Source organism: Acanthisitta chloris, unplaced genomic scaffold, assembly GCF_000695815.1.
Source record: "Acanthisitta chloris isolate BGI_N310 unplaced genomic scaffold, ASM69581v1 scaffold13554, whole genome shotgun sequence".
Lineage (NCBI taxonomy): Eukaryota > Metazoa > Chordata > Aves > Passeriformes > Acanthisittidae > Acanthisitta > Acanthisitta chloris.
In genome coordinates this window covers 16,184-41,443 of record NW_008667696.1, presented here as the reverse complement: position 1 = coordinate 41,443, position 25,260 = coordinate 16,184, and the positions used below count along the sequence as shown (strand labels likewise).

Genomic DNA, 25,260 nt, shown 5'->3' with positions numbered 1-25,260 from the left:
GTACAAATTTAAAACCTGAAAGTAGTCATGTCTTTTGTACAGACAAATCTTGGAATTAATGACTGTTGTGAATTATCATGAAGCAAATCTAGGGAGGAGAGATATACAGAAATATTCAGGTTTTGCTAAGAAAACTAGTCTACTAGTTTAAAAAAATGCCAGGACAGCAGGTATTGCAGTACATATTTCAATGGGCCAAGGAATGCAAATCCATTGTGGGAATTCCAAAACACAATTTAAAAGGAAAGGCAATTATTCCTAAAGATTATTATTGTTCTGCTTTTGGCTGGGGCAGAGCTAATTCTCTTCACAGTGGCTTGGATGGAGCTGGACTTCCATCCTGCCATTGCTTTGTTTTGACCATTAATCTATCCATCCAAAGTGTCAATATTATGTTCAGCACGAAGTACATCTGGACTTTGGGAACCTGTTAGGGTTTAGCTGCTAATATGATTTTTTTGACATAATAAATATAGAAACAAATAACTAGTCAAGATTCTTGTTCTATGAAGAACTGGGCAGATGTATTTGACTAAAAAATACTCATCGAAACAAATTAACAGTTCTTCTGGATGAAGCTTTGAGCATCCTGACCTAGTGAGGAGGTGTCCCTGCCCAGGGCAGGGGTTGGGACTGGATGATCTGTAAGGTCCATTCCAACCCTTAAATTCTGTGATTTTATGTTTCTGTGATTCTTTGATTACGGTGTTTACACAACTTGTATGGTGCAAATGTAATTTACAGAAAGAACAAATGTTATCCGAGTTGAAAACCTGAACTCACTATTTAATAGTTTCTATCATACAAGATTGGAAGTTCATTGAAATTACACTCTGCTACACACACACAAAATGAATTAAAAGCTCAATAGGTGCCAATAATTCAGTTGCTATATTAATAGCAAGTTCTACTAGTTTCTTATAGGACTAACTTTTCAGTGGGAAAAGTAAATTTTATTTTCACATGTAAAGGGAAGTTCCTAACCAAAAGGATTATATAAGTTTACTGGTTTAAATTTAACTTGATCTCATGCATAATCAAATATGAATTTATAACAACATGATTTTGGGAACTAGATTATTTTCCAGCCCTGAAAGAAAAATCCAACATGATTACGTAGTTTTGGTAAATCTTAATTGACAAAAAAAAATTGTAAGATGACCTTTGGTGAGCACTGAATACATTTAAATTATAATTATTTGGAACAGATATGATTTTGAAAATTACTGAAGTACTTTATATTAAGATTCTTGTTCATGTTATCTCATCTTTAAAGACATGTTAGGGAAAAAAAGCCAGTTGGTTAGTACTGTATAGCCTATGAATACTTCAAATATTTCCTGGCATCTTGTAAAGAAGCAAAGGATGAAAATATTTTTAATGAGAGACCTAGGGGAAAAGGAAGCTCCTGCAAACACAGACAAGACAAACTCTGTTGCCTCATAGGATAACATTTCCAAGAGGAAATGTCAACACAGTTCAGATAAATGTTGCAGTTGCTCTCATTTTAAATATTTTTCAGGGCAGTGAGAGTTAAATGGAATTTATTATTTTTTAACTCTCATTATTAATGCAGGTCTAAGGCTGCTCTGTTGAAATAAGACAAATTCCAGATCCTTTACTTCATCAGTGTGATGGGTTATGATATTCCAAGTGTAAAAGTGTCATTTCCAGTTAAGAATAATATTTGCATTCAGTTCCCAGGATTAATCACTTCTTTAGAATAATTTTTCAGAATAGGAATGGAGGGTATATAAAGCTTCAGGATTAAACTTGGTATTTTTCAAAGAGGGATTGATTTTCCAAGACATTTTCTTAGATGCACCATCTGCACTCTCCATGTGTAAAGGATGCAGATTCTATTACAGAGTGCTGAGGTACCTTTCTCTTTCCTTGCATATTGCTGTTTTCCAAATCCAAATTTAGCCTCATTTCTTCCTTCCAGGAATTAACATCTACAACTGTTACTCATGAATAAAGAATTTTATTATCCCAGTCTCTCAAAATCCCTGTGATCAATCGTGTTTGCCATGTCCCTAAATCCCATATCAAAAGGGAAGTGATGTAATATAAAAGACATTGGTCCCACTTGTAAGTTCAACAAATTGAAATCTGACCACAGAGTCTTTTGTGAAAAGTTCATTCCCACTCTAACCTATCTAATGTAACATTTTAATTACAGTTTATTCTTCTCTGCTCAAGGACACCATGATCCTTTCTCCAAAAGAAACCAAGAACGAACCTGACCTGTATTTTAAAAAGCAAATTGTTTAAACTGACATTTCCATAATCATGTGGAAGAACACAAAAAGTCCTTCTTGATTCCTGGGGCATTATAAAGAGCACAAACTTTGAAGATCAGAGCTGGACAGGCAGAGTGTGAGACTTTGCCACGTCAGCCAAAGAGTGGAAGCCACAGCCTCAATGCACAACAGGATCTCTGCTCATTTCTCATCCATCAGAGCTAAAATTCATCAATAAGATAAAAACACTCCATGTCTCTTAGCCACACGGACAGCAGGACAGAAAGAAAATGTACATGACAACTGGAATATGGTAAATTCTCATTACTCTTATTTCCTTCTTTCTTTTATTCACTTCTCTCTATTTACCACAATTGGCAACTTCAGCTATACAAGTTATGCTCTTCTTCCACATTCTCTTGCCTTTCTTTGCTTTGTTATCTATTTACCCTTTTCCTTCCCATGTTATCTGTGTTCACCTCAACTTCCTACAGCTTTCTCTGATTCATCAGTTACAATTTGTTTGTAATTATTCAAAATAATGCCAGGCCCAACCATAACAGTGGCTAAGGGTTCCATCCTATATTACCTTTACTACTACCACCTCAATTTTTTAGGAGGAATTAAATTCATTAAATACTCAGGAAGTAAGAAAGTAGCACAATTCCGTGGCAGAGAAATAATTCCTTTGCATTTACTAATTCTAATCCTTAAAATAACCAAAATAGATCTTTGTTTCTCACACTAGGGAAAAGAAGCAGTAAAAACCCAGGACAAAAACCGCCAGGCCTTTCAACCATGCTCATAGATCTCAAGTGAAAAATACAGCACAAGGTACTGATGATGAATATCCAATTTGGCTCCAAAAACATAGCCTACCTTTAATACTACTTTCTATGTGATTTGAGCAAACATGAGTAAAATGCACAGTTTAGAAAGCATGGAAAGTATGCAATTATCTAGTTAGTTATTCTTCAATTTGACAGGCAAAAAATGGACCAAGAAAGATTAATGTAAGGGCATTTTCCCTTCTGTCCATCTATTATATAACACAGTTATCCCTGAGGAACACTGTAGAAATTTGGAATAAAAATCAAAAAGAGAGTAACATATTTCTGGAATTTCTAGATTTCTCTCTAACCTACAACATATGTTGCAAAGGATTTAATGAGTCTAAGTAATTCATTAAACCCTGGGAGCTGTGGTTGGGCTTGTTTTTTTGGGTGAGGGTAGGGAGGACACGGGTGGAGGATTTAGACAACCTGAAACCACAGTTCAGCTCCAAAATTTGATTGCAGAACACCAACTCCCCTCAAAAAACTTTCTTCAATTAATGACACCAGAATTTCTGTAATATCACTTTGACACAGAAAGTAACTAAGAATTTCAGACAAAATGTTATTAGGAACACATTTCATAATGTAATATGTATAGTGGTTCACCATACTGAGATAATTTAATGTATAAAGTCTTTTCTACATCAGTATAGAGCAGAATTTCTCCATTTTATTTCTCATAAGAAAATACATTTCTGTACATGGAGCAAAATACTTCTTTCTGTGATCATTTATTCAGTGTTAACACCCACTATTATGTATTTCATAATGTTATTAAGCTAATTATTTCCCACCCTGCTATGATACATGTGATTTTAGAACTCGTATCTTAGCATACCTAGTGGTACAGTGTTCCCATTATGTTCTGCCTTGATTCCACTCACAGTTTCAGAGCAGTTAGGCCTTTCATCAAGTATTTGCTAAGTGATTGTGACATTAACAGATTTCAATTATGAAAAGTGTATAAAATGTTACCACAGCAGTGGATTAACTGTAATCCCAAAGGAAAATATTTGAGTCTAAATTATATGATTACAATTCCTGTCCCACTGCAAATGCACAACATAATAAAACTACTGGTAATTTTTCCTCATTTAATTTATTTTATATTACTTTTTCAATTTCTCTATAAACAAAAGGCATAAATTTAGCAACTTCAAATCACCAGGGGAAATTCTTTCCCTCTCAGCACTGGGAACCATACTGAGGGAACTGTCTAACTGGAAAACTGGAGTATCACTGCTGCCTAGCAATCTGTCTGAGGCCAGGCAAACCAGATTCACAAGGGAAATTAAAGCCCAGAGTGTGGCTGTTATCCACAGAAGCTCACATTGAATTCTACATGAGAAAAAGGTTTGCTTATTTGGCAATATTGCTGTCATAAATTAATCCACAAGTACTAACTAAATGGACTACCTTGGGATGATTTTTCTTCTAGATGTTGAAATCTTGGGAAAATATCTCTAGCTTGGAGCAATATATAAATAGGTAGCTATGTCATATGAGGAAGATCTATGATTTTTCAAAAATTGGATTGATACCAAGACAAGGAAAATTTTTCCTACTCCTTGATTTATCCTCAAAGTCTTTGAAACAATCTATTGAAAAATACTGGTTTAGAACTTTCTTTTAAAAAAATTCCTAAGGAAGGATAGTAGTACAGATATCTATACATAGAATATGAAAGCTTTTTTAATCAATATGGGCTATTTCAGAAGCTAACTGAAGTAAAATGTTAGGGTTTTTTTTAACTACAGCCATGATTTCTTAAAGGAAGCTCTTAATAGCACAGAATGACAAAGCATCTTCAGGATGAACATGTTAAATATTGCAGTATTTGATGGGAATTGGGATTAGTTAACTCTCAGGTTACAGAATGTATAAAGAAAAACCCCAGAACTTCACACTATTTCCTGAGACTTAAAACACTCAATTCTGCCAATCAAGAACAACAAAATAATTGCAGGCACAGATGCCCATGTTCCTCACCTCCACTGTGGACAGCCCTAACAAGGCAGTGGCAACTCGAACACTGCTGCCCTGCAGAGTCCCTGTGATGGATCTTCTCTCGTATTCGGTCGCTGACATCTGCTGCTCTGCAGCAATTGCCAGAGCTCTCTCTCTTGATTCATTGACCAGTGGAATCCTCAGGTTTTCTTCAAGAATCTGAGCAAGTCCACATTTCAAATATAACACTGGCTTTACTGTACTTGGACCTGTTAAAAAACCCAAAAAACAGCACACCCCACATTTGTCAGCTGCTCGTGTAACTGCATAGACTCTTTAAAATCTCCTATTTCCAAAGGTAGAATATAAAATTCCTTCAGTGTTCTTCTACGCTATTAATCTAGTACATGTCATTTATTCCATAGAATACTTATTATATTTTTTAACATAAAGGGGGAATAAAAATTAACACACTGAAATGCAACCCACAAGTTCCTTCTGGACGTTAATAAAAAAATCCCAGATTTCTATGATTCTGTGGTTCTCGTTACCTTCTAATGTGCTGCTCGTATGCAAAACATTTGGACTGTGCATTGGAGGCAATTTCGAAGGCAAAGGTATATCACCTCTTCCCTCTATCAGGTATACAAATTCTCCAATCTGAAACACAAGAACATCACACCCACACAATTCAGAAAGTAGCTCATGCAGAACAGAAGGCAAAACATTCAAAGTAAAAGCAAATATATCCCAGTAACACCTAAGATCTATTATGAAATACTTTACATATTCAGAAGATTTGTATTTTGAAACTATGCCTAAGTAAAAGAAAAGGATCATTTCAAACCATGCTGTGATAATAAAATACCTTTAATTGATTATATTAAATTTGAAAAGTCAATAAATTTCAACAAGCTGAATCCTTTCTGTTTCCTCATATAATTTCATTGAATGAGGGTTCCCTGACCCATAAATACAGCCAAAAAAAAGTGAATTCTAATAATGTGCTACAGCTACATAGAATTTAAACACATTCATGAGCTACCTTCATTGCTCTTGAATACTTAGAACCTTTTTTTAAAAATGTTTACAACAGTTTGGAGCCAAAAACATTCCTCTAGAAAGTAAAAAAGGCAGGTTAGCAACATGTAAAAGTTCTCCATTAAAAAGAAATAAAGTTAACAAATCTTACTTATGTCATTAAAAATAATGAAAAACCTACAGAAGCTTGAAAGTAAATACAAACATGACCTAGAACAAAGAGAGAGAGTAATTTGTCATAGAGGAAAGGATAAATTAACTAGCAGAGAAATAACACTTGGAATTAGAGATGAAATGAAAGAAATAAGGTGCAAATGAAAGGTAGAACAGGATATTTAGAAAAAACATAACTCACTAAAAGTACTCCAAATTAAGAAAGCCACAATCAGAACAACCCAAACTAAAAAGGTGTCTAACCTAGACATGTATGTGAGCTATGTAGGAGATTTAATAGATATATCACTATGGTTTTGATAACTTCTTTTTGTTCACCACAAATTTTTTGGGGCAATTTTAGCTTCTACTAATTGCAAGATAAAGGATCAAATGCCTTTGCAACAACTGATGTAATTTGCATGGAAGGCCATCTCTTTATTTCCATAAACCATATTATGTAAAACTCTGACCTAAAAACATCTTTTATTCTTCATTACAGACATAAAGGAAACAATAGTTTTATATAATACAGTGCATCTGGCAACTAATGCAATATTTTCCATTTAATATTGTTCAATAACATAAAACTCTCCTTTTTGTCTTTCCTTTATTTGTAGTTTCATCAGATATTTATGTTAAGGGGGAAAACACTGCAATTCTATTTCTGACCCAGCAGAAGGAAAGCTATTCAACTCTGATGGTATTTTCTCCCCTTCCTCGACTCAAGAGTTCAGACAAATCTTCCTTGAGAAGGATTAAAGAAACCTCCAGCAAAATTGGATTCCCACACACAAACTAATAGCCACTCCTGGGAACCAATTTAGACAGGAATTATTCCTGTTTGACACAGTGATCTGGCTCCATAAGGACTGGCAACAAGCTCTCAGCACATACCACTAATTTCATGAAGGTGCTGGTTGCTAGGATGCCATTCTACTATCAATTGCTTTTCTTGTCATTGCTGACATCAATCTGCTTATCGTTAGGGACAAACCTCCCCAATTTGCTCTTTGCTTTGAAGAATTCTTGCTTTTTGATCACCATAGAATGCAAATCCTGGGTGAGGATTTCTGCTGAGGTTTTTCCTGATGCTTTGGAAGAGAATGGGTATTTCAGTGCCAGTTTGAGAGTTTCACTAGCATACCCATGGTTTTAATGCTTCATATTTCCATTTTCCATCAGCTGTAAACAGTACAGCATCAACATTGTATAGGTTTGTTGTCAATGAAAATAGTTACCAGAATAGCTGTTGAACTACTATTGGCTATTTATCTAATTCCACTGCTAACTGATATTTCAGAAGAAGGTATAGCTACTTCATAGGAATTTGCAGTTGCCCATGCAAGTCAGTAATTAAGATCCATGGATAGTAAAGTGTTCTCTCAATAAACGATTTAATTTTGCATCAGATATTTAGCTGTGAAAGTCTGGACTGGCACTCTTAAACTATGATTTAATACATTATTGCCATTGAAATAAAGGCTGTTCACATTTGAATTGACTCACAGAAACAGAGATATAGGAAAAAAAACCAACAACCTGGTCTAGTGAAAGGTGTCCCTGCCCATGGGGCAAAAGAACACTAGGCACTAGCAGAATTTTCTTGTTCTACAGTAGTGAAAAACATGGAAGCTGAGAACGTGCAGGGGGAAAAGAATGTCATTTAGGTTTGGATGTGTTGTTACAACTCATGAAAACGTGGCAGAGAGAATGGCAGATGTAACTGCACAGAAGGAAAGCTGGAACACAGAGGCAGTATCATGAAAGCAAGAAGAAGAACACAAGCCTTGAGATCAGCCACACATAAAAGACCAGAAAAACAAGAGAGTTTTGTAAAACATTGACAGCTAGAGATGAAACACAGCAGACAGGTTAAAGAGTTGAAAAGATGGACTGAAGACGCAGAAATGAGATTGTGACTACTGAGATAAAGGATTACAGGAACACCAAAGAAGCAGCACTGCAAGATTTTAAGTTCTGAAATCTGAACAAAACCAGGTCTTGGTAACTTGATGAAATCAGTTTCAATAAAGAATGTATGGCAAAACTCAGGCTACGTGACTTGAGAGGAACTGAAAGGTTGTGGAGTCAATATTCGTGCACAGTCTGTTCAAAAGTTTTACTTGCGTTGCTGCAAGAACTGAATGGAACTTGGATTGGCAGAAAAATGTAAAAAGAGACAGAGCAAGAAAAATTATTATGCTACTTTGACAGTATACCCTAAATACAGGGAGAAGTACAGTAAAGACTTTAGCCTTTCCCTGCCTATGTCTCATAAAAAGCATTATTCTTGTTACCACATCAAGACAAATTATCTAAATTTCTTTTTTACTGAAGCTCAGTTGCCTAGAAAAGCCACTAAAATAGCATTCCTTGCAGTTATATTTTTATTTATAATGATTTTACAGTGAAAAGTTGCTTGCAGCATTTCATGTAATTCTAATTATGTGGAGATAAAAGTGCAGTAAACTTTGGTTTAAATTTCTTAGCTGAAGACTGTAAACTTATGTAAAGCTCTGACCAACCTCTTCAGCCACTTTTTCCTCCATGAATTATAGGGATATTTTATTTTCATTGAAAAAAACTAAATAACAAAGCAAAACCAAAAAAAAAACCAAACCAAAAAAACCAAACAATAAAATAAAATGCCCTTTCCACAGCATTGTTCTTGTTTACCTTATTGACACACAACTGACAAACATATCCTGACCCTTACCTGCCTGGGCTACCCCAGGACAAACACTCACAGAACATCCATTCTGCTCTTACCTGTTCATTAACCAGAATGACAGTGCAGTAACGTTTTTCCAGATGAAAGGGAAGGAAGTGAATATCTAAACCTGCAGAACTTCTCCCTTCCAAGAACAGTTTTTCCACTGGACTGAAGAACTCTTGCATGAGACTGGGTTGGTCAGCTGCTAAAATAAGTTTAAATGGATGTTTAGACAAAAGAGCACAGGTTATAAAACAGTGTAGCTGCATGAGTTTAAATATAAGGATACTCTACACAGATTTCTGTAGTAATCAGTATTTAGGGCACACCAGTAATTAGCAATCAGTAGTTACAGTTATATAAATGTGCTGCAATATTGAATTCTGTATTATATAAATACACTTTGATAACTGCATGTGTTCTTATTCTGTGCACTGAAACAAAACTGGGGAAAACAGACAATTCTCAGCATCAAAAATTCTGAAAGGAGGTACAGCCTATGAGCAAAGGTCTGCTCACAGCAGAAAGAAGAGCACAGTTAACTGCTATTTAAGCAAAGACTCTCTCAGTAACAGTAACTATGGGATGCTATAGTCTGAAATTCTCTAGGATGGACAAAACCTAAATACTGACAAGTTTGTTTTCTTGGTGCTGCTTTCACAAAAGCATTATGCTGAGAAAGAATCTTAGGTTCCAATCTGGAAGATTTTGACTACTTTCTCAATGCATGTTTTTCACCTGCTAAGCATATTTTGGCAATGCAGCACCAGACTTTTGTTCCATTTTTGCTGGTTAGCTTCCTAGGAAGGTCTGCAGACTTAAGAATATATGTGAAAGTGAAAGCAACAGAAATGAGTGAGATCACATAAGAAATCTGTGCCAAACTCTGGCTAAAAAAATAGAAGAGAGATGGGAATCCACAACTTTCTGGGCAACCTGTTCCAGTGTCTCACCACCCTCACAGGAATAATTTCCTTCTAATATTTGATATCAATCTTCCCTCCTTCAGTTTAAAGCCATTAGCCCTTGTTTTACCCTTGTAAAAAGTACCTCTCCAGTTGTCCTGCAGGCTCCCTTTGGGTACTGAAATGCCACAATCAGGTCACTGGAGCCTTCACTTCTCCAGGCTGATTTTCTGAGTGTGATGCACAACTTTAGGCCAATGTTTTTTGCAGTGAGACATGAGGTACTAGACAGAGATACTTACAGCAATGTAAGTTGTTCTCTTTGTTTGAATCTTCAGGCACTGCACCATATTTTGTGTTTAAAATGTTATTTTCTAAACTAAAAGGAAGAAAAAAAACAAAAATAAAAATAACACTCTAAAGTTGGGCATCTCTTTTACTAATAAATACTGAAAAAAACCATACTGTTTATTCTGTATTTTACAGATAAGTATCTCACATTAAAAATATACAATTTTTGTCTAAAACATCATCTCTTTCAATGCTTTATCTTTGAATCTGAATGCCAAGTTGTGCTTGCAAAAACGGAGACCACAGCAGAAGAATCACTGTAAAAGTGATAAATAGCTCCAAAGCTGTATGAAAAAAACAACACAATAAGAATAGTACATGGAAGTATATTACATTTCTTCACTGGTGCAAACCATACATTGAACAAGTCCTGGTTTTAGAGCTGAACAACAGAGAAACTCATTACACTGATTTAACATGGTATTGAACTTCTCTCTATACATATTTTTTTCTTACATCAATGAACAAAAGCATCTGGAGGTAAGTGATGGTGAACAAAACTGTGTTGTAGAAGACATGAACACTGCCTCATTCTTCCAGAACAAAAAGAAATAGCATCTCATTCAATAATAAAACTAAAAGAAATCAAGTTCAGGAAGGTATAAGAAGCATGGTAATACTGAGAGTCTGCTTCAATACATCCCCTTTCAATACACAGGGAAAGGAGGAGATGGATTAGGCAGAATAGCTTAAAGCTGCCATAAAATAAGTCTCCACAGACTGTTTGCTGCACCTGGGACCTGCAAATCCCCAGTATCAACAGAGAATGGGGCTGAATGGCTCGAGAGCAGCACTGTGCAGGAGGGTTGGGGCATGGTGATGGATGAAAATACACACACAGGCTGGCAATGTGAACTTGCAGCCCAGAACACTGACTGCATCCTGGGCAGGTGGGCAGCAGGGCAAGGAGGGATTCTGCCCCTCCACTCTGCTCTGGTCACACCTCACCCAGAGAGCTGCATCCAGCTCTCCAGTCCCCACGGCAGGAAAGACATGGACCTGCCAGAGCAGGGGCACGAAATCACTCAGACGGCTGGAGTATGAGGATGCAGGAGGAGCTGTGAGGCCACTGGAACCTGCATGGATCACTAAGCTGTCAGGACCAAATCATGCATGTGACATTAATCACCTAGACACAATTACCTGGAGGGTAAGCACTGATTTTATGGTAGTTTTACACTTATGGAGCACTTGGAGCAATGAGCCCCATTCTGCTGAAGGCATTGTCTGGAGTTATCAAATGAATAAAAATGATTGCAGGCACAATTTTCTTACTGATCAATTATAAAGGTTTTCAAGACAAATTTCAGAATTTTGCTCAAGAAAAAAAAACTTCTGGCCAAAAAAAGCACCTAAGGTATCACAGATGACAGAAACATCTGAAAATACAGCAAATGGGCACTGGTAATTTCTAAAGACTTAAAACACCCTGAAATCAATTCCACCAAGAGCAAGTCCAGGATTTGTAACTAAATTACTCTTATCATAATGATTTATTTTCTCTGGGCAAATTAAGCTGAAACATGCAGCATGATTAAAAATCTTTTCCTATATCAACAATTATTATTCAATCATTCAATTTAGTGCAGATCGTAGTATAAATTACATTTTAGAAAATAATTTCTTGTTAAAATATGTGTACAACTTGTCATGATATTGAATGGGGCATTACTTTTCTGGTTTTAGACTTTTCTGGGGTTTTTTCACAATTTTTTTTGAAAAGAAATTGGAAGTTGCTCTGCATGTCATGGCATGGCATGGACCATCCCTATGGTTACAATTCAATCTACAGCACTTATGAGGTAGTAGCTTGTGATATTTCCCAATAACCCTTGAATAAGTGTCTCAGGATTTTGAATGCTTACATGAGCTTTAAAAATTGCAAGACTGAAATTTGGAAAATACTTTAAATTATTAAATAAAGACTTCATGAATTACTCAAGAAGGTTTTTGGGTTTTTTTAATCTGTTTACAGATTATTTTGCAGTACTGTCCTGGTTTCAGCAGGGATAAAGTTCTTTTTTTTCTTAGCAGTTGGCACAGTGCTGTGCTTTGGACTTCAGATGAGAGCAGTGTTGCTAACACACTGATGTTTTGGCTGTTGCTTATTCTGTCAAGGACTTTTGAGATTCCCATGCTATGATATTTCCACGTGCTAACCTGTAATTCTTCACAACAGGTGGCACCCAACTATACACAAATATGCAATACTAATAGAATTGTATAATTAAATATATTAGAATTGCCAACTGTCACTTAGAACTTACCTGAATGTTTGCTCTTGCTTTACTTGCCTAGCTTGATTCACTTGCTTTGGCTGCATTAAGCAGGTTCTGGATTCCAACAAAATGACCCTGGAGTATGACAAGTACACATAATCACTGCATTTTTAACTGGCAGAATGAAGATGAAATGCACTTTATTCTAACTCTTATACGCACACCTGGTAAAGAAGCTCATTATTTTCAATGGAAGATACTTTAAAAGTACTTGTCATGGTTTAACCTCAGTTTTCTGGAAAAGAGCTACTTCCTTGGTAGCAAAAATGCATTCCCTAGTGTTATTTGCAAGCAAACAATACATGCCCTGATGAAACACAAGATTGTTCAAAACACAGAAACATGAAACAAAGGACCTTTTATTTTAGATTACTGGTTCAAATGTCACCTAAATTGATAATTACTTCAGGTAGTTGTCAAGTAGCTTTAGAATGATATATGTAAAACCAAATTACTTTATCACTTCATCAATTATTTCCAAGAGAGTTATCCAAATCATGGGACTAATTACAGGCAACCTCACAGACTTCGAAAAAACAAGCCAGAAGCTAAATAAACTCCTATGATTCCCACACACAGGGCTTATGCCAGAGGACATGGCTGGGGCAGTGCAAACAGTCCTGTGGCAGGATTGCTATTGTCTTTACTACTTGAATATACTACTCTTGTTCTCTGGAGCAAAGAGGAATTTAATTTGCAGCTTATGCGACATGTATATTCATGTTGCATAAAAATAAAAAGTTAACAATGTTGTGGAAGATGGTTCTTGCAAAGAAATGAACGAGATGAGCCAATGCTTAGTTCTACAGACTAAAGACAAAATATGGAGTGAGTTTACATAAACAGATTTTAAAGGGACACAGAATCCTTTCTTTTATACTAAGGAAAGCAACATTCGTAACTCTGCAGTTGCTGCATCTATGATGAATGCAAATTAAAAATTAGATTAACTGATAGTGATGCAAACCCCAAGGCAAAGATTGTTTTTTTCTTTTGCATACTTAATAATTTAAACAGCAGGATAAAACAGATTGGGGAAAAAAATAAGCAACTATTAATTAACATGGCTTGTTTCTCTTTGTAATTTGGCTGGACCTCAGCCAAACACAAAATACAAGCAAAGTTCATGAACTCCATTTGATTAAAGCTCCAGCTTTATTGCTGACACTGAGACAGATTTCAATTAAGGCTTATTTATCTTCTTTATTCATTATGACAGCTTCCACTTCATACAGCTTGTAACAATCTGGTTAATGTAAATCCCTAGAATTTAACCTCCAGGTTTTACAGTTTTTAAGGAGAAAATTATGGAAAAGAGTAGATATAACAGCATAATCAGTAAAGATTTGTCTCTACAGCTTTGTCTACCTGAATATGCCTTCAGTTCCGAAGGGATTAGTCACATTTAGGCTAACTTTCTTCAGCTCATAACATGGGGATTTGCACTTTATTTTACCCTAGAGGAGAACAAAACATTACATCAATATGAAGAAGTTGTAAAAACACATTCATGATAATACATAAACAAACAGGCCAATATTACAAGGAAGAGTAGAACCATGTGTTTGACCACTACAAAATTACCATCATTTAAATGCTAGGCTTTGTTGCCAGCAAAGAACAGTTAATGCCTATTTCTTTTCAAACATGCATTAAACTTCACAGCATTTTAAAAATGCTCCCAAATAACACAATGTCAAGAATCAAGTCATCTTTTTTCCTTCTTATCTTTACGTTCTCTCTATTTTACCTCTTTCCCCAGCGTTTGTTCCCACCATCAGTGTCTATTGTCTACAGAATCACATAAACACCAAGTTAGAAGTTCTCTATCCAGATCTGCTCAATGCATGTGGATAACAAATGCTGGAGCACATCTCTATTAGCTCTGACTATTTCTGGGATATATCCTAAGACTACAGACTCTCTACAGTTAAAAAGCACAAAAAACCTGCAGAAATATCTAAGAAAAGTTTGCAATCCATCTACGCCTGACAACTGAGATCATTAGGCTGAAGTATTTCATCACCTCCAGAATGGAATTTCCAATAACATTCATATGCTGAAATAGTTCCAGACTTATTTTCAGAGCAATCAGTGCAAATTTTTACAATCTATTCAGGACATAAATGTGATTGATACCCTTAGATATTCCTCTAGGGTTTTTCTTGTATGTACTAATATAGGCTAATATAGGAAACCTGAAAATTCATAGGTCAAAGGCTAATGCTGATGGTAACTCATTTTCATTCTTACCTCAGGTCACTTTTGTTTGCTATAACGCACAGAATATTTAATATTAATCATACACACACAACTTACAGCAGGCTCAATATGTTTGACTTCAGATTTCAGAGAGAATGTCAGTGTGGCACCATCTATTCCCCCGACTCTCTTGGAGCTCAGTAGCAGCACAGCTTCAGCAGGGCGCAGGAAACGGCTCCGGAATGCCACAGTCACACACTCCTGTTTCCTGGGGGAACAAAACACAGAACTGTGACTCAGGAATTACTCAGACAGGAAATTTCAGGAGTGCATCTGAGAGTCTTTGTAAGGGAAGGGGCCTAGAAAAGAAAGTCATTTGTTTCTTCTGAAATGGTTGTAGTGCAATCTTCTGCCTAGAGCACCTTAAAACATTCTAATAAAAGAAATATATGGATAAAGAACAATATCGAATCCTTTTTGGTTTTTAAGAGCTCAGCATCTAGCTTACTTTTTCTTCCCACGCATGCTAGCACAGGAAGTTCTTTTTCCTGACAGCATCATCCTATGTTAACAACTGATTCCATTTATCCTCCTCTATTTGAATGGGCTTTTCTGAGTTAAACAGTCAGACATCCTGTTACACATGTTGTGAGGTAGATATAGATGTTCTTAATCAAATTCTATTTTATGTAAGCACAGAGCCTCCAATCCATTATAACTCACCATTGAGAGCTTGGGATCTGCAACAGGTAGTCTAATGAAAACATTGGCACAGTAAAGCCAACAAAGTGATAAGAATAATTACAAAAGGAACAAGACAACAACACAGATCACCATTAGGCCTCCAGATCACACCCAAAGGGCTCAATGTTAGTTACTGTTTGCATCTCCTAACCTCAGACAGAATAGCATCAAGAACCTACAGACTCTGACCCATCAGCAGTTCTTGGAGCTCTCAAACACTTGCAGCAGAATGCTAAGGACAGCTATTGATTACCAAGAACCTATTTTACATTAAGTGATCATGATCACAAGTAAGATTACATTATGACAAATTCTGCAGAGGTCACCAGTGCATGACTGGCATTTCCACAAGATTTTATTTCTAGGCAATTTTTCAAATATTTCTTGCTATGTGTCATGCCAAGCAGCTCAGCAACAAGGTTGTGCACATTTACCTCTGTCTTGATTTTGTTTTGTGGTTGGGTTTTTTTTAAAAGGGTGAAGTTAAAAACAGCCCTGGTATTGACCTTTCAGAGAAACACATGATATTTTCAAGTATTCCATTTTTATGATCATTCTTGCTCGAAGTAATTGCAAAGAAAATGGAATAAAATCAGCCTCACAGCTTGCTGAAAACATAGTATTATTTGTTGTCCCCTTTGCATTTATTTATAATAGGCATGTAATTTAATACTGAAATATTGATCATCCTTAAAGAGCACTGTATTTATCTTGAGTCTTCTTGAATTTGACGATCTATATTTGAAAATATTTTGCTTCTTCACAGTTTATTTTCAGACCAATACTGACCTTTGTTTTCCTTTTTCCAAACTCTAATCCTGTAACAGATAAACTTATAAACTTAACTGACAGTCAGAGCCTCTTATCTTCACTAGTTAAACAGGGATTAGTGAAATTTCTGTATCCAGTCATAAAGTTACACTGCACATCCTTAGATGGCTTTAATAACTACATTTCCATTTGGTGGGGGAGGGAGGATGGGGCAAAAAGAAGCATTTGACACTACTATCAAACCTGTGTCATGGTCTCATCTTTCCCAGACATGCTTCAATCATGTGTAAGAAAAACATCTCTGAAATCTCAGAAGAAAGGAACACCTGCTCATGCTTCCCCAATGCATTGATGTGGAAAATGTGAATTAAGTTTAGAGGAGATATTTCTAATTTAGTTTGGAAAAAAAACCCACACAATGTAAGGGCAGCAGATCCAAACTGATAATTAAAGCTTTCAATATTTTGGGAAAAAAATATATTGGACACAGAGGATTTCCCTTATGATCTGAAGGGTTATATTCTACTTTTAAAGCTCTGTTGAGATAAACTGCAAGTATCCACTGAAATATTACTCTAGATTTGTTCTAGGTTAGGGAGCAAAAATCTGACCTTACACTGACTATTTTGCTGTGTTTATAGTTGAACACATTTCTAGTGTTCTACCACTCTTAAATTAATAGGTTTATATTTCTGCAATGCTACATTTAATAATAATACTGAAAAAAAATCATTACTTACTGAGGGGCAATGGTGACAGTGTTTCCTTTAGGTATTGAGAAATCATCAGCATCTCTTCCCAGAAGAACAGCATTGTACATCAACCTTTTACTGCTTGGGTTCTTCAGACACACCTGTGGCAACAACAGCAAATTCAGCCTAATTATTTTCAATTTGCAGAGCATAAAAGATGTGTTCCACAGCTAGGTTTCAAAATACAAACTAAGGATATCACAAAATAGTCACAAAAGTACTTCAAATAACCAGGTACATCATTTTTTGCCAAAAGAGTATGGATTTCCCACAGACTATCCAACCTCAATTTTTCAGTGCTCTGTCTGCATCATCCACTGCACTCCTATGCCTGTTAACCTCTTATTCCTCTCTTTCAGCTCAGATTTACCAAATTTGTAGATTAGTTTTTTCTGTGCTTACAAGCACAGGGAAAAACAACAGTAGAAGTGACAAGAGCAAAGAGAAAAAAAAAAAGATGCATTCTTTCATCTTCTATATTTAGTAGGCTAATGACATGAAATCTATTAATTCTTTGTTGCAGTACATACATAATATAAACAGCTATATACATACCCTGTTTTAACCTTGCACTACTAGTACAAGTGTAAATTCAATGGTATTAGTACCTGTTTAACCACAGTTGCATGGAGAGCACCTGTAAATTCTATAGTGTTCTTGGGCAGGTAGTGAGGGAGACTTTCATACAGGTAGACACACAAAATAAGCATCATGACAGGATTTGGATCACAGATATCAGTGGCCTAATAATGAAAACAAACAGAAAAACAAATTTAAAATAACCAGATATTCAGTTCAAATTTTGCCTGTCTAGTTTAGGGATATGAAGATGAAGAACAGAAGAAGTTCAAGGTAATTCTTCTTATAGAAATATTTGCAATCTACTTGTAAAAACTGGATTATGCCCATAACTAATATGAATATAAATCCTGTCAGTTCCCAAAAAAAAGCATCCTGATTATTGAAGACCATTGACATGCTCTGGTGATAAACCTAGGCTAAAAATTCAACCCACCTTTTTTTTTTCCCCATGGTTCTGCAGAAACAGATGTTTATTTCATTAAAATGAAGCATAACAGGAAAAAGCAAGTAAAATTTACTGTCTGGGAAAACATATGTCCTTACTATCTTTAAAAAATGAACAAATTTTAAGTCTTTCAATTTACTCTGTAAAATACCATTCCAAATATTTCTACATAGAGTTTTGCAACTGTTTATGGAGACAACATCACCATCCAACCAACAACTAGATAGTTACTTTTAGTGCAGATACTAAATTGCTTTACATCACTTGCATTGATCTGAAGTTTCCCTGTAACTCTCCATAGGTTCTTAGATAGTGTTTACCCCTTGTAATTCTTCAGACTAATTTCATATACTCTTCATGCACTGATGTAATCATATGTCTCATCTAGTATGTCTATTTAATTCAATCACCACTGTTAAAATCTGAACTTTAAGATGCATTTACTATGCAAAGTTATAAAGCTTCTTCACTACTAAAAGCTTTAAACCTGAAGTCTGAAAGTATTCTGATTTTTTCCATTCACTTATCTCAGTAATGGCTATTGATTGTTAACAAATTATTCCAATATAGCTGTGGTTTTATGCCTCTACTCTTCACCTTTCCTGCATTTTCATTTAAGATAGCAAAGATGCCAGAGCAGATTATCTGTTGAAGCCTAACTTTCTTTTGCCACCTACTTCTTTCTACATATTTCCACTTAGATCAGAATTTATTCCCTCAAAAATATTATTCTATTTTATCCTGTGCTGAATTCATAACACTATGTTTGTGACATTCACCTACTACTCTAGGAACTAAATTTAAAAAAAATAAATTTAGTGTACTTCTTAACAATATTCATGATTACACAGATGCACATAAGTGTCACCAAGGATTCATATAACCTTTTCACTACTTCTTTTTATGTTTTAGTGCATGATATTTGTTCTCAAATATATTTCTCTAAATTGTCTTCCAGTGTTAAAAATGAATTCCCCTCGTGTTTTCATTGTGTGATTTACGATGCTAAAACATGAAATGAATTCATCTTATGTTCAGTTAGTTGTATATATGTGATTCTACAAAGCAAGGAATTATGGAAATGACTTGCAATTAAGGATATTTATATGAAGCAGTATTTTGGTTGCTCTCATACAGCAGCACATCATGAAACCAAACTGTTCCCTTAAAATCTCACCTTAATTTGATGTACAGTACTACTATACAAAGTAAAACAGCAAAAATAAAATGAACATATTTAAGAGCTGTTAATATAAAATCATTTACCTTGATGCCTATAGCCAGACCAACAGCTTGCATTGCATTCACAAGTATCAAACAGTTGTGCAGGAACTGTTCATGAGTCCTTGGACTAGTGTACATCCTTACAAAGTGAGTAGCAATCTAGAGAAGACAGAGAAATCAAACTCTAGTCTTCCACAAAGCAAAATTATTATTTTTGTATTTTTGCTTCTTCAGCAATCCCTAAGATCTAAATTTTGAACTGAAATTCCCTATACTTGGTAAAAAGAAAATTTAATACTGAAATGATCTCCCATGACCTGCTAAATGTTGGGGCTGGTTTTGTCTTTTTAAAAACTACATAGGCCAAGAATTGCTGATGAGGAGAATTCCCTGTCAGTCCTTCCCTATCTGGCAGTCACACTCATATCATCTGAGCTGGGACTGAAGAAATGGCAGCAGGAGCTCCAGTAATCCTACACATGCCCCACTGGACTCCCTACACCCCTCACACCTCTGGGGTCTTCCTGCCTGCCCTGAATGTATTCCCCAACATTGCAAAGGAAAATCAGGCCTGAGAAAAGCCACTTATGTTAATAAACTGTATAAAACTTGCACAAAATCGAGAAAAGTCCTTACCAGATATGGACAATAAGCTGCCACTTGTGCTGCCAATACCAGACCATCTAGAAGATCTCGGTCAAAATTCACTATCCATCTCATTGGTGGTACTTCACCTGATTAAAAACCAAAGATTAATGAGACTCTTCTCCCTGAGATGCCTCATTATGCTCTAGACAGACATGACAACCACTTGAAATCATCAAGTAGAGGAAAGAACAGAAAAAGGAAACATCCGTTCACATATAGAATTTCCCAGGCATGTTTCTATTCCAGAGCCACTGCTGAAAACATGAACAATCTCACCTAGAATATTGCAGCTATTATTCAAACACTCTGCTGCTGCACAGAAGAGTATTCATCACATCAGAATGGAAAGCAAGTAAGCTAAACTTAACCTCATAGACTGAAACCTAAATACATACACTTTTTATTTTTATAGGCCTAACATCAATAGGGCTAATAAAACCCTGGTGGATTCACCATCCCTGGAGGTTTTTCAGATAAGACCAGATGAGGCATTTAGTGCCATGGTCTAGTAACCATGGTAGGGCTGGACTTGATGATCTTTCAGGTCTCTTCCAACCAGGTTGATTCTATGATTCTATGAAGGAATGTGTAAAAGTTGTAAAGTTTAAGCACACAAAAAGGAAAAGGTTATTGAGTTTCTTTAAGGTCATGTTCAAGTATTTGGCACAAATGCAATCTAAATGAAAACTAACATCTTAATTCCTGCAGCACAGATCACCACGTTTACAACTCTGTTGTAAAGGCCAATGCCTCACAAGGTTAGATAATTTTTTGCATTCGGAATATTTTATTAAAATAAAACTGATTACTAAGAAATGAGATGTAGTTTTTCATTTCTTATTTGAAGCATCCATCTCTTAAATATTTAAAACAGCATTTAAATGGCACTTTATTTTTAAGCATTATGACAAACCATAGGAAGAAAACAGCCATTTGAAAACTCTCAGCTTGAAATATTCCCCAAACCAGTTACTGATATTCCAGTAAGAAAATGCTTTCAATCACTGTCTATACACAAACACCAGCACTTCACTCTCTAGATAATACACTGCTTTTGAAGAATGAACACACAGAAGCTGATCCTTTTTTCAGCTGAGCAATCTGGTCACAAATATTCAAGTACTGAGTCATGACTGCTCTGTGGGATAATTTGCAGTTTCTTCCAACTTCTACGGCAAAGATACTTACTGTTCTTTCATTTTCATTTGTTTCTATTACTGTCTCAGGTCCAAGCTCTCAAAGGTAGGAAACACTTTGGATTTCAGCCACCAGAAAGGTTTACAGATAGACTGGGATCATGTTTTCTCATGTAGGACAAATGATATAGGTTCAATATCACTATTGCACTTTTTAAAATTTCACTATCACACTTAAAAAATTCACTTCAACCTACAACAAACTCCAGTACTATATTCTAAGCAAAATCTGTCTTTCATTATTCAACAAAATAGATATTTATAAATTACAAATGCCTCATTATATAAAACATGTTCTATTATATATTAGTTATGTTAATAGTCACACTGTTCTTCAACTTTTTCAAGCAAAAAAAATCTCAAAGGTTAAGGATACTTGATAACTCCAGATTAGAAGGTTCCAAAAATGAAGTCTGACTGGATATATAACATCTCCCTGTTATCTGTGACAGAACATAGTTCTTAACATCTCAACATCTAAATTGGAACAGCATCAATTTTAACTAAATTCAGACCTTGATTTTACCAATATCTACAGTAGGAGACAATTTTATCCCATCTCCTTGGTAAGCTGCTTGCCGTTATTTAAAAAATATTTGATGTAGTCACTGCAAAAACAAACACTTCATAAATAGCAGAATACATTTTAGAAGCTCAGTTTATTCCTAAACAGTCAGTCTTTCTCATATAAATCCATCATTTTATTGATCACAGTTAGGAGCTATAAAAATCAATAAACTGTCTTATTTTCTTATTAATAGAATTCAGACTCCCTCTCAGCACACAATATCAAGATTTTTAATAAATCACCATTTTCACATTTTTATTTTTAACTTCTTAAGATTAATTGTTTCTGCTTTATTAGGTTCAATATTGAACTGTTCTTCTGCTTAGTCATCTAGATTGACTTGCTCCGCCTGGTTATGGAAACTCCTTAAACCACACACTTGGATCAAAAAATAAACTGTATTGTTTTCATAGAATCATAGAATTTGAGGGTTGGAATGGACCTTACAGATCATCTAGTCCCAACCCCTGCCCTGGGCAGGGACATCTCCCACTAGACCAGGATGCTCAAGGCTCATCCAGCCTGGATTGAACACCACCAGGGTTGGGGCAGTCACCACATCCCTGGGCAACCTGGGACAGTAAAAACCTTTTTCTAATATCTAACCTAAACTTCCTTTCCTTCAATTTGAACTCATTTCCCCTTGTCCTGTCACTGCAGTTCCTAACACAGAGTCCCTCTCCAGCTCCTTGTAACCCCTTGAGATATTGAAAAGTTTCTATGAGGTCCCCATAGTTTTATCCATGAGTTTTATCGGAGCATAAATGAAAAACCCACAAAGTGGAATATTTTCCCATTTTAACTAATTAATTCCTTTTATAAGCATTTTTGTTGTTTTGTTCTTTTTCAGTTAATCCTTCTACTATCAATCAACCTGCTTAAACACTTGCGGGTAAATTACTCAGAAAACATAATGTATTTTGCCTAATTACATTAAATCTAGCAGAACATCTGCCAGATAACCACTCTACAACGATTAAGTTTTTAAATATAATTAGTCAACTTTAGTAGAAATAAACAATGGAAAACAGAAGTATTACTCAGGATACCTCATTTCCCTCTAAGCATGTAAATATATTGAATTTCATTTTTATTGGCACTTCTTGCAAAAAAATAAAATTACTAGTGGATCTTTAGGTTAAAGAGATTCTCAGCCCACATCATGATGAAAACCTGATGATGGGTGTTGTAGGACAAAAAGAGCTTAAAACAGGAATGCTAACAGGCAGCAGATTATTCTGTGTGGTTGGGGAGAAGGAGGAGAGGAAATGGTCCAAAATTTAACTTCTGAATTTTGAGACAGATTCCTGCTTGCTGCATCTCATAGGGGATGGTTGCAAATTTTGAAAACACCAAGACTAAAATGGCATTTTCTGAATTCTCCCATTAATGAAGAGGAGACAGAAGTCCCAGCCAGGCTGATGATGAGCTGTGCTCTGCACACAGACTAAACTGGGAAAACTGGGACTTGGAGTTATCAGAAGAATAAAAGGCCAAGAAGAAGAATCCCCAAAAGACACATTCTCAACAAGAAGTCGTGGTCTTGAAGAGACACCAGGGGACTGGAAAGAAGGCAATATAGTTCCTAAGTGGAGGAAAGATCTTGAATGTGGGAGAATATCCTGAAGGTCAGAGACATTCATGGAGACAAATGTCAACAGATGTCCAGGGACTTTGGAGAGTGACACGAGATTGGTGTCTATGAGTGGCACAGCATGAATTGACATGACTTTTCACTTCTGTTCACCAGCAGCAGCTCCCCTGGCACAGAGGGGATTTGAGACCTCGTGGACACAGTGCTGTGTGAAGCAAATGAGTGTCTGAAATTATCAGACAGGGTAAGAGATGGTTCTACAGGAAACCTCAGTATCCTGACCCATCACAGAGTGTTTTGGACTCCGTCTCACCCATGACAAAAGGTGAAAATACTTCATAAAAGAAAATAATCAAGCAGGATTAACTTGGAGTGGATGTTCAGTCACTTATGTAGTGCTCTCAGACATTTGCTATGGTTATGAAAACCTAAAAATATACTGCAAGAGACTTCTGTAAATGGTCAAAAACAAGAGTATATGTTAGTATATTTCATAGATGAAGGTATTCTTTAGCATCAGTACCACAAAATAAAACAAAGAATCGCAACAACCCAAACAGACACCAAAAAAACCCAAACAAACAAACAAAACCCAAACCAAACAAAATAAAACCAAAGCAAAACCAAAAACAAAACAAAACCAGTACAAACAGGTTGGCAAGCCAAAGGCAAGATTTTCTTTCTGACAGGACACTGTTTAGCCCTCGCCAACATACCACTGCACTTACAGAACTCTTCCACCACAAATGCCACATTACTTTGTGTGGGGGAAAAAAATGACCATGTAAAATTACCCTTAACCTTAAAAGAAAAATTCCAATAGAAAAAGAACTTGTAATACTGAAATATGATACATTGGTATTAACCAGATAAAAAGACCGTGCAGAAAGAAAATAAAGGTCTTCTATCAAGAGTTAAAACTCTGAAAGGATCAGATTTAGTATAATCTACTAAGTTTAAGAGCTATTTTATATAAAAAAGTAAGAACAGCAATAAATCTTTCAGGAAAGTACTGTATTTCTTGTAAAACTGTTTTGCTGTTTTCACAAGCAATAAAGAAGTTAAATTCTTGCTATCAGTTGAAAAATCAACTGATATATGTCTAAGGAGGCACAAGAGATACCAATGATAAATCTTCTGTTACATAGCCACGAGCAATTTTTTCAAACTCTGAGTTACTGAAAACATATAAAGAGGGGAAAAAAATAAGGAGAGTTAGGCTAATACTCTATAAATATTTCCAAATAAACCCAATGAATTCACATAAAAATCTTGAAACTAATGGTCTTTAATGGTTACAGGTATGAAAAGGAGGTTTCTAAGAAATTAATAAATTAGACTGTGTTATTAAGAGTAAGAACTGCTCTGTGATATGACAGCAGTCTATGTAAGTAGGCAAGTCTGAACTAGACATTAAAGAGCTCAGTGGAATACACAAAATTGTCAGCAAAGGAAGAACCAAAACACAGTATTGAGCAGCAACCTCAAAAAAAAAAAAAATTACACCCAATAGAAATTTTCGATCTCCTTACTGCTTCAGAACAGTGTGATACTAGAATTCTCCACAGGTTGAAAACAGAATTGCAAAAATTCACAGAATGGAAATCTAGTACAGCTTTACAGAAGCAACAACTCCATCTGAAGTAATCTTGAGTTTCAAATCAGGAAGTCTCACAGTATGTATAAAGTATTTCCATCCATTTGCACCATTACTCATCTCTAAGCAACTCCTCTTGCAGGTAGAATACTGAGCTAATAGACCTTTAAACTATCACAGTATGTCCTTTTAATGCAAACCACTGCAGTAATAATGGCTTATAATACTATAGAACAAATTCTTACTCTGGAACCTGAAAATCTCTGGAGGCAAAACTAATATATAGCTATAATAACACCTATAGTCTTGCTTCAATAGCTTAAATCTGGTAATGAATAATACAAACATTTACAGAAGAAATATGTAGCAATAACTTTTCCTGTAAGTGCTAACATTAGAACCAGGACAAGGTTTGAAGTGGTGGTACTCAAGTATACAATCCAGGGCATAAGCAAGATGAGAATAC

At 35.6% G+C, this 25,260-nt stretch overlaps 1 protein-coding gene across 1 annotated transcript in view; it reads right to left on the bottom strand.

Annotated features, from left to right (window-relative positions):
- The window catches only part of CHDC2 (calponin homology domain containing 2), a gene marked incomplete at its 3' end in the record, with an annotated part of 48,696 nt that overhangs the window by 7,777 nt on the left and 15,659 nt on the right, over window positions 1-25,260 (bottom strand). Inside the window, exons 9-18 of the mRNA XM_009072604.1 lie at window positions 19,828-19,925; window positions 19,234-19,350; window positions 17,549-17,683; window positions 16,929-17,041; window positions 14,791-14,941; window positions 13,840-13,928; window positions 12,460-12,546; window positions 11,141-11,285; window positions 5,578-5,686; window positions 5,069-5,295 (exon numbers count right to left, since the gene is read on the bottom strand). Of these exons, the coding sequence (XP_009070852.1) occupies window positions 5,069-5,295; window positions 5,578-5,686; window positions 11,141-11,285; window positions 12,460-12,546; window positions 13,840-13,928; window positions 14,791-14,941; window positions 16,929-17,041; window positions 17,549-17,683; window positions 19,234-19,350; window positions 19,828-19,925 (1,271 nt within the window). The remainder of the gene's footprint in view (window positions 1-5,068; window positions 5,296-5,577; window positions 5,687-11,140; window positions 11,286-12,459; window positions 12,547-13,839; window positions 13,929-14,790; window positions 14,942-16,928; window positions 17,042-17,548; window positions 17,684-19,233; window positions 19,351-19,827; window positions 19,926-25,260) is intronic.